The sequence below is a fragment of the Eurytemora carolleeae genome, unplaced genomic scaffold (genome assembly GCF_000591075.1).
Source record: "Eurytemora carolleeae unplaced genomic scaffold, Eaff_2.0 scaffold32, whole genome shotgun sequence".
NCBI lineage: Eukaryota > Metazoa > Arthropoda > Copepoda > Calanoida > Temoridae > Eurytemora > Eurytemora carolleeae.
Genome location: NW_019396068.1, coordinates 261,680 through 272,342, shown reverse-complemented (window position 1 = coordinate 272,342; position 10,663 = coordinate 261,680). Strand labels below are relative to the sequence as shown.

Here is a 10,663-nt window from a genome sequence, read left to right as displayed (position 1 = left end):
GCTCATTTGAACTATTATTTTTGGCTCATTTCAACTATTTTTTTAGCATTGGACTATTTTTTGGCTCATTTGAACCATATATTTTTCGGCACAATTGAACTTGTTTTTTAATAGTTTAAATGAGCAAAAAATAGTTCAAATGCGCTGCAGATTGATTTCGCTTGAACTTTTGGTTGTTTGAACTACTAAACGTGGTACCACGTTAACCACGTTCAATAGTTTAAACTAGCCATGTTCAAAAAGTCTATAGTTCGAACGGTAAATAGCAGCCAAGCTTTCAAAGGGTGGCTATTGTGGCCGCCTAACTGTATCTAGAGTATTTACTTCTTTCATGCGTGAATTAATACTTGATCTATAATCCTATCAAGAATTAATACTTGATCTATGGTCCTATCAAGAATTAATACTTGATGTATGGTCCTATCAAGAATTAATACTTGATCTATAATCCTATCAAGAATTAATACTTGATCTATGGTCCTATCAAGAATTAATACTTGATCTATGGTCTATCAACAATTAATACTTGATCTATGGTCCTATCAAGAATTAATACTTGATCTATGGTCCTATCAAGAATTAATACTTGATCTATGGTCCTATCAAGAATTAATACTTGATCTATGGTCCTCCTATCAAGTCAGAACTTGTGTACAGTAGATCTCGGGATCAAGCTTGATCTCCATCTTGTGCAGTACTTAAAATTATTTTAATTTCCCGTGGTGGTCTACCCCTGCAGGGATAACTTTAACTGAGGGGTCCTGTCCTATTGGTCCCGCGTGTTGATCCTCAAATTTAAAAGCATTATCATTTCCCCTTTTTTAGACATTCCTATCAAGAATTAATACTTGATCTATGGTCCTATCAAGAATTAATACTTGATCTTAGGTCCTCCTATCTAGAAGTCGGAACTTTTGTTCAGTAGATCTCGGGACCAAGCTTGATCTCCATCTTGTGCAGTACTAAAAATTATTTTAATTTCCCGTGGTGGTCTACCCCTGCAGGGATAACTTTAATTGAGGGATCCTGTCCTATTGGTCCCACGTGTTGATCCTCAAATTTAAAAGCATTATCATTTCCCCTTTTTTAGACAAACTATTTAAATTTTCCCTTTTTCACTCTTTAAAGGGGACACCCCCCTCTTCCCTCATCCCTCTAGTTTTAAATTCACGGTTTCAAAGTTCTTACTACATAGTTAAAAGATTTATCTAAATTAAAACAGATTATATTAACATAACGTCAGATCTTAGAATTGATGCGAAACTAATTCAAGTTTTATCACATTGATATGGACAATTCACAATCACATGGTGTATATTCTTAGATAAAAGTTACAATTAGCAATAAATAAAGTAATACTTAGATATAATTTGATCATAGAAATTATACGAACTATAAAGCACTGGAAAAAACAGGTCTGAACTAATGAAATGCAGTTGATTTAGGCTTCGTTAGTTAAACTACTTCTCGGTATTTATTAAATGCGACCACAAGTAAACTATTATGCCAAGGACAAGAAAGAAAACCCCATAAATTAATTTTTACTGAAATGAAATATTGTATCTTTTCTTTTCTCAAAATGCCGTGGCTCGTTTTGAACAAAACAGAAAAATAAATAAAAAATTCCATAATTGTTCTTTTATGAAACCATTATCTCCGAATCCGAACTGAAAGATCGCTGACTAAACTATTTAATTTCTGCCTGGTTTTACTATTGCTGTAAGCGACTGTATTGACCAGCGCGACTAGCTGGCTAGCCGTATACTCAGGGTGAGCTTTAACCCAGGTCTCTAGCTCACTTTCAGGTATATAGAAGGCCTTGATGTAAGTGCTCACAAAGTTCTGGAAAGGCAAAGGACGGATATCACAGATTTTTTCCATTTTCAAAACAAATTGTCTGAAATCCAGCTGCATCAGCGCTCGGCCCTCGTTTGTGCATCTTTTAGCCAAGGAGAACCCCTCGACGAAGACCCTGGAGGAATATTTTAGGGAGAGGATCCATAAATCCTTTCTAAGAGAAGGAGACATTGGTACGTGTCCTGATACTTTATCCAACCTTATACTGAAACTCTGAAACCAACAATCATAAAACTATATTTAGCAATAATTCTGATCCATTTAACTTATATACAAGCTTTCATTTAAGACCCCAAAAATGAATTCCCACGCCGCCATTGGACGTAAGTAATCAAAAAGTAATCTTTTGGTTTTGCCTTTAGTGTTTTACTGATCAAACGGATAGAACTGAAAAGGAATAAAATTGTTAGAGACGCCATTAGCTAAATGAAACTAGGTGATATCTTTAAGTTCGAACAGAAGATACTAGAAATTTCAAGATATCTAATCTAATCTATTAGATCGTTATGTGTTATGTTATGTTTCCTGAAGCTGGTTTAGCAGTATATCCACATACTCGGAGTGTTGGGAGCGAACCTCTTTTAACTCCCAGGATACCTTTCCCATGATAGGTATAATCTGATCCAGGCATAACAGTTTCAACAGACAAGCGAAGTAGACCGGAGCAGAGATTTCTTTGCAAAGATTCAAGGTTTGAGAGAAGTCTTTTAGTGTCTCAGGTTTTCGAATAGAGCTTGAGAGAATGGGAAGCAATTCTGATATTTGTCCTGCGAGGTAAATACAAGATTCTACGCCAATTATCCTCTCGTTTAGTCCACAGTTTGTATCCTTCCTGTTGAGATTTATACTACCTGGCATACAGGGCTCATGAACAATACCTCGGGTAATTTCCTTCACGACAGAGTTACCCTGAGTATCTGTCTCAGATAAAGACACTTTCTGTAACAAAATCTGGGAAGATATTTTGTTGAAATAATTCTTCAAGTTTGCTGATCTAGGTTCCGAGTCGGGGAGATCACTGGAGAAGAACTTGTGCACTGTGAACAGATAGAAATCAAACAATTGTTTCATTCCAAGAAGGATTTCATCTGCTATAGGATGAAGAAGGTTCATGAGATGACTGTATCGTCCAACTAACCGGAGAACCATCAGGGTTGTGTTCCCCAGGCATATTCCTTGCTTAGGAGGAGGAGCAACCCAACTCTTCTCCTTCAAGGAGGCGAAGTTATTGTTCATCCCTTCGTTCTCCTTCCTGATCTCCATCTTCTGCTCCTCGGAAAGATCTTCATCACTCTCAGAGTCCTCGTCTGTATCAAGCAGAATATCTTCCTCTCCGGTCAGATCTTTCAATGCATCGTCAAAAGGAGTTTTAGAGTTCCAAAACCGTTTAAAGTAGGATTCGTCCTCACCAGGTAATTTCTTGGATGGAGATCTGACTGGTTTCAGGTGGGAGAACTCAACCAAAGATTTCAAGGTGAAACTTGGCTTGACCGGACACAAGGCCCAACCTTCATTTTCCAGGTGGGTTTTCAACTCATCCAGTCTACTGGTGTGGTAGGTTTTAAAATAGGATAGGCACTGTTTTTGAAGAGATTCGTGAAGGGTTTCGGAGTCGGCTCCGCTAAACTCCTTCCCAACCTGGATAAGTCTGTGGATGATATCAAGAAACCGGATAAAGTTGTCAATACTCAACTCGGAGAGGTTTGAAGCTAAAACCAGGACTCGGACTTTAGTTTGAACGTCTTGCCAAATCCTGGTGAGTCCTGCGTCCAGTTTCTTCTCCACGTACTGTTTCTGCAGATGGGTTTCAAGGAGTTCAGCCTCGGACCCGGATTCAAGGTCGGGGAACATCTCGTTGTTCTGGTGCCAGTCCAGGATCTTCCTGTAGTTCAACATTATTTCCCAGAGCGCCTAAAAACAATATATTAATATTTCGAATTTATATCTAATGACGGGAGGAGGGGGGGGGGGACAAACTTTTCAACCTTATCATGATTATAAATGAACTGTGGATATTTACAGAAACAAGCGCGTGAGAAATGGGTATGATGACTGAGCCTGCGTCCGGCATTTGGCGTGAAGACCTAATTGAAAATTAGGTGAGAAATGCACACAACTGACCTTAGAAAGATCTAGAAGACAAGGCAAGAAGAGATCAACAGTTACAGTTTGACATAGCTCCGGGTAGGGACGCTTCGACAGATCCTCCGGGTTCGAACTCGAGGACATCGCGGCATGGACGTGGACAAGGTTCCAGCTCTTGTTGTGGATCGCACTCGCGATATGCATCAGGAGTTGATCCATGGCAGTCTGGGTCTTACCCAGCAATCTGTACGCTTCCTGAAAACATTCAGATAATATAATAAGAAACCTATACGAGACGACAAAAAAACATCTCAAGAACTAATGAGGGTCAATTCAGACCGAAATATATATTAAAAAAATGTGAAACCAACACCTTTTAAAACTGAGGTTTGGGGCATCATCAGCACCGAATAAAAAAATATGAATTTATCCAGGCATAAAAGTTAGATCGCAATACTTTTTTATGACTTTAATTTTTGCATTTTTTCTTTTAAAAAAAAACAAGTTTTGATCTCGTAAAAAATAAGTAATGGTTAAAATGATATAAGGTCGTATTTTACCTGTATTTTTGCATACGTCATAGTATCAAACCCCATACAAACTTTAGCCAAGGATACGTCCAGCTGCTCCTCAGTCATTACTAGGGTATCCTGAAAAAAAAAAATTTAAAAAAAAACTTTTATTGACATTTTCAAATGTTTGATAATAATAAAAACGTTAAGCATCTTTGTAAATGAATAAAATTTGAGACTTTTTATTTCAAAAATATCCATTACAATAAAATTCGAAAATTAAATATCACCTGAAGTTTTGTTGATAATTGTTTAATTGATGTAAAGTGTTTGTAATTGATTGCTACACTCTGACATTCTGAAAAAGTTTATCGTTTTTTGAAGAGTTTATTTAAAAATGTATGAAAGTTAAAAGCTTAAATTCAATTTTTAAATCCAAATATTGTTTGATAGATGTAGTAAAATAAATATTGAAGATTTAGAAGAAAAAAAAATGTAATTACGAACCTAGTAAAAGTTTGATAGCTTCAGCATATTTATCCTCGGAAAGGAGCTGATCCAACCTTTCTCCGGTCTTCTGCAGGGTCTGGATAATCTTCAGGTTCTCCAGGAGGGATAGAGCTTGCTGACGTCTCCTAAGACACATTTGTATTAAGTTGTTACCTACGATTTAAGATTAGAAACTTTAAACCTAAAAATTGTCTATGTAAGGAACGTTTTCAAGTCTTCCAGCTGTTGTCTAATGTTTTTCCAGTTTTAAAATCTGGAAATCCACGAATTCTCTCTATAAAGAGATGAAAAAATCAATGATTTATATATCAACACTAAAATCCACATTCTTTTCATCATACTCTCCCTCTCTCTTTCAATAATTCAATAATTCAGAACCACTCACAATTAAATATCCCCCCTCGCCCCTTTCTAAATCTTTGAGAACCCCGCCTGACTTAATCATTTGACCCACCCTCTCTTTTTGAGATTTTAAACCGTACTCGGATCAACTACACAAATCTACTCTCTACCTGAATCCTGCTAGAATACCGAGGGAAGAATTAATAAACTGTCCCCGAGCTCTACCTAAAGAACTACGAGCTGACCGGCAGGTTCCAACCAGATCAAGTAGGTCAACCTGGACAATGGAAATCAATTAAACAGATAAACAATGGTTTCGCGTCTACATCTGCCGTTAAAGCCTGACTTTTGCGCCAGAAAAAAAATATATTTGCATTTTAGGGGACTGCTAGCGTGATTTCTAGTGACAAGTGCAAAGAATGCCTGATTTACAACGGTACCCTTAAAAGCTTTGCCTGGTCAAGTATGAATTAGATATCAATGTTTATGTTCTTTTAAACTGTTTATATTTATCCTGGTTTTTCTGCAAAAAAAGATTTACGCATTTATTAGTTAAAACTAAGACACTAAGGAGAAATTAAACACTTTGAGTATAAAAACGATGTTATCTTTCACATTTTTTATCAGATTAAGATTCTAAGGGTAGCGTTGTAAATCAGGCCTGCCATCTTTGCAATGAGGGTCATTAGAAATTAAGCTTAAGACATAATAGCTTTGGTCGCATTTCCAAGTTTGTTAAGGCTCTGACGCGGTCGTCAGATGTCTCAAATTAATTAACAATTTGACACTTTCTACTCCGGTCACTCACCTGAACCGAAACAATATGATTTAGTTGTGCAGTGCAGTTCTCCTGCCTATCCAGGATCAGTTTAAAAACCTTCTTCGAGACAACGGTTAGCTGCTCCAAGAGCAGTTTCCGGTCAGCGTCAATAGAACTCTGGTCGAAGAAAGCATGGAGTTTTTCCAACTCATACAGGGAAGGATCAAACTCATCAGAGAAATAGTCAGGATTTATCAGATCTGAAACAAATAAGGTTAAGAGTGATATTTTCGAGTTATTTTTCTTAAAACACTTTTAGTGGAAATTTTCTCCGGAATTAGGTAAAATAAAGAGTTTGTAATTAGGATTTTAAAGGTAATATTTTACCTTTTTTGATCAGAATACATCACATAAGATTATAATACAGATCAAGGATGAACATTGGTGTGATATTAAGCATTAAAGGGAAGTGTTGGAGTTTAGTATGAATTCAAGAATTGATCGCTTATTAAAACATATCAGACGGACGTAAAATTGGTAGAGACGGAATTCAGTTCAAATTCAGCCTATGCTCCATTTTAATTTTCTCGAACACTCCTTTTAAGATAAAAATTACTACCTAAAACCTCCTGGTCAGCATGAGGATCGGTTTCCAGCTGACTAACCTAGGAAATAATATTTCTTATCTGAACTCAAATTTAGATTTTTAAATTTGCGCAGTTTTAAGAATTTGAATTTAGAAAAAAAAGTTTCCTATGGTTTGAGATTAAGAGGTTTCTAGACTCCTGGGTTCGAAGGTTCAAGAGTTCGAGATACACAAGTTAAAAATTTCGTGTTTCAAGTTTGTATTTTTAAAGGTTTTAAAAGTTCATGTTTCAAAGGTTTCGAAAGTTTGTTTTTCAAAAGTTTCAAAAGTTCATGATTCACAAGTTTCAAAAGTTGCAAGATTTAAAGGTGAACAAATTTTGGGTTCAAAGACTGAAGAGCTTGCAAAAAATATACATACGCCTTTTAAAAAAAATATTTTTTCCATAATTCGAAATTTGTTTTTTACCATGGGTTACACCGGGCACTTCAGCTAGTATTTGAAAAGTTAACATGTTTCATTTGTGAATTATTTATTAGAATTACCTCTAGATCTGAATCTGTTATCCCCGACCTACGTCCTCCAACCTGAACAATCAATAATTATCAATCTTAACATATAAAAAGATATGTCCAAGGTTTTGGATAAGACGGGCGTCGGGCATCCTTCAATCCAGGACAGTTTATATTTTGCAAAACTACGAAAAAAAAGCTTGAACACTGTATATAGAAGCCTATGTGAGAGGGCCAGAGTTAAAGGATTCAATAGTGTACTGAAAGGTTTCATTGAGCACTCATAACAGGATGTATATTCGCAGTTTTTTTAGTTTGTATGAAGAATTAGACATTCTTGAGACCGCACCAATCCTATACAGTGCACAAATCCTATACAGTGCACCAATCCTATACAGTGCACAAATCCTAGACTGCACCAATCCTCTACAGTGCACAAATCCTATACAGTGCACCAATCCTAAACAGTGCACCAATCCTATACAGTGCACCAATCCTTAACAGTGCACCGATCCTATACACTACACAAATCATATACACTGCACCAATCCTATACACTACACCAACCCTATACAGTGCACAAATCCTAGACTGCACCAATCCTGTACAGTGCACCAAACCTATACACTGCACCAATCCTATACAGTGCACAAATTCTTTAGACTGCACCAATCCTTTACAGTGCACAAATCCATCACACAGTACAAATCCTTTAGACTGCACCAATTCTATACAGTGCACCAATCCTGTAGGCTGCACTAATCCTATACAGTGCACAAATCCTATAGACTCATGCACCAATCCTTTACAGTGCACAAATCCTTTAGACTCCATCCAATCCTATACAGTGCACCAATCCTGTAGACTGCACAAATCCTATACAGTGCACCATCCTGTAGACTGCACAAATCCTATACACTGCAATGATCTTATACACTGCACTAATCCAATACAGTGCACACATCCTATACACTGCATCAATTCTATACAGTGAACCAATCCTATGCAATTCAACAATTCTATACACTGCACCAATCAAATACACTGCATCAATTCTATACACTGCACCAATCCTGTACACTGCATCAATTCTATACACTGCACCAATCCTATAACACTGCACCAATACACTGCATTAATTCTATACACTGCAACAATCCTACACTTCATCAATCCTATAACACTGCACAAATCCTTTAGACCGAACCAATCCTATATGCTGAACAAATCCTATAGACCGAACCAATCCTATATGCTGAACGAACTCTATAGACCGAATAGATCCTAGCCTATTTGGGACCACACCTGGTACCTTGCACCTAATTCCTAATTCCCACCTCTGTTGGTAGAATGACTCCAAGAGAAAGATCTTCTTCATTGTTTAATATCTTAGTCTTCGACTCCTCCAAGAAGGTTCTAAACTTCTCTTTAAATGCCATATTGAAGTATATACATCAATCCATTGTAAACATTCTCACACAACCATCTGGAAGAAAACCTGTCTCAGATAAGAGAAGATTCAAAATAAGATTAATGTAAACAATAAAATATTAATTCCGTTTTATCCCAATATTATTATTTGTTTGTATAAAAATGTAGTTAAACATGAAATATCTGTTTTAATACAACAGGTAATTTATGAACAGGTTAATTGTTGTATTAAGAATCAGCTGGTTTCTCCAGGATCTACAACCAAGTGCCGCGTATATAGTTTCCCAGTCTTATTTATTATACGGAGAAATAAACTGAGTAAGGACGGATAGATGATAGATATATACAAGTAGTAAGGATAGAAGATTAATCTGAGCTAGGACGGATAGATTATTGAACTGAGCTAGGGCGCATAGTAAGGATGGAAGATTAAACTGAGCCAGGACGGGTAGATTATTAAACTGAGCTAAGACGGATAGTAAGGATGGAAGATTAAACTGAGCTAGGACGGATAGAATATTAAACTGAGCTAGGGCGGATTGTAAGGATGGAAGATTAAACAGAGCTAGGACGGATAGAATATTGAACTGAGCTCGGGCGGATAGTAAAGATGGAAGGTTAAACTGAGCTAGGGCGGATAGTAAGAAATAAGATTAAACTGAGCTAGGGCGGATTTATAAGGATAGGAGATTAAACTGAGCTAGGGCGGATAGTAAGGATGGAATAATTAACTAAGCTAGGACGGATATATATTAAACTGAGCTAGGGTGGATAGATTATTGAACTGAGCTAGGGCGGATAGTAAGGATGGAAGATTAAACTGACCTAGGACGGATATAATATTAAATTGAGCTAGGGCGGATAGTAAGGATGGAAGATTAAACAGAGCTAGGATGGATAGATTATTGAACTGAGCTAGGTGGATAGAATATTAAACATGACTTGGACGAACATAGTAAGGTCAAGATAGATGATAAACTAAGGTAGGATGGATTGGAAGATCATAATATAAAACGGAGTTAGGACGGGCACAAGATTTAAGGACATATGGAAGAATTAAAGATTTCACTATGATAGGACGGATAGAACTTTAAACTATAGCTAGAACGGATACAATATAAAACTGAGCTAGGACGGATTGAAAGAATATGATTTAAACCGGAGCTAGGACGGATGGTAAGAATGGAAGATGAAACTGAGCTTTGGATAAAGAAAAAAACCGAATTAGGACGTATAGTTAGGATACAAAATTACCCAAGTTAGGACGTATAGTTAGGATAAAAAATTATCTAAGTTATAGTTAGGATAAAAAATAAACTGATAGAAAAGCTATTTTCGTAGACGGGCGAATACTATACATATACATCCTAGCTCTAATTTGAATTAAGAAACTAGTAAGTTTAGGATTGAAATAATCAGGCAGAAAAACTTCTTCTTTAAATTTCTTTTTCCAGAGTGTAAAAGTACCTAAAATGATCATCCTAGTCTGGTACAGTATAAAACTATTGATTTACAGTATAGTTAGGATAAAAATAAACTAAGTTAGGACGGATAGTTTGGATAAAAAATAAACTAAGTTAGGACGGATAGTTTGGATAAAAATAAACTAAGTTAGGACGGATAGTTTGGATAAAAATAAACTAAGTTAGGACGTATAGTTAGGATAAAAATAAACTAAGCTAGGACGTATAGTTAGTATAAAAATAAACTAAGTTAGGACGTATAGTTTGGATAAAAATAAACTAAGCTAGGACGTATAGTCAGGATAAAAATAAACTAAGTTAGGACGTATAGTTTGGATAAAAAATAAACTAAGCTAAGAAGTATAGTTAGGATAAAAATAAACTAAGTTAGGACGTATAGTTTGGATAAAAAATAAACTAAGTTAGGAAGTATAGTTTGGATAAAAAATAAACTAAGTTTGGACGGGTAGTTTGGATAAAAAATAAACTTAGTTAGGACGGATAGTTTGGTTAAAAGATTAAACTGAGTTAGGACGATTTCTAACTGACGAAATACAATTATAAAATCTTATAACTAATTTAAGATCCCACCAGACATCCGCAAA

The 10,663-nt window shown here is 36.1% G+C and overlaps 1 protein-coding gene across 1 annotated transcript; it reads right to left on the bottom strand.

Moving 5' to 3' along the window:
• Positions 1 to 1,188: 1,188 nt before the first annotated feature.
• On the bottom strand, positions 1,189 to 8,676 carry LOC111710857 (syndetin). The gene is made up of 11 exons (XM_023485029.1): positions 8,502 to 8,676; positions 7,198 to 7,239; positions 6,686 to 6,731; positions 6,115 to 6,326; positions 5,477 to 5,583; positions 4,962 to 5,089; positions 4,745 to 4,812; positions 4,503 to 4,592; positions 3,979 to 4,197; positions 2,383 to 3,768; positions 1,189 to 2,070 (listed from the first exon to the last, which is right to left on the bottom strand). The coding sequence occupies exons 1-11, from the start codon at positions 8,601 to 8,603 to the stop codon at positions 1,651 to 1,653; spliced, it is 2,820 nt and encodes a 939-aa protein (XP_023340797.1). The 5' UTR covers positions 8,604 to 8,676; the 3' UTR covers positions 1,189 to 1,650.
• Positions 8,677 to 10,663: the final 1,987 nt, after the last annotated feature.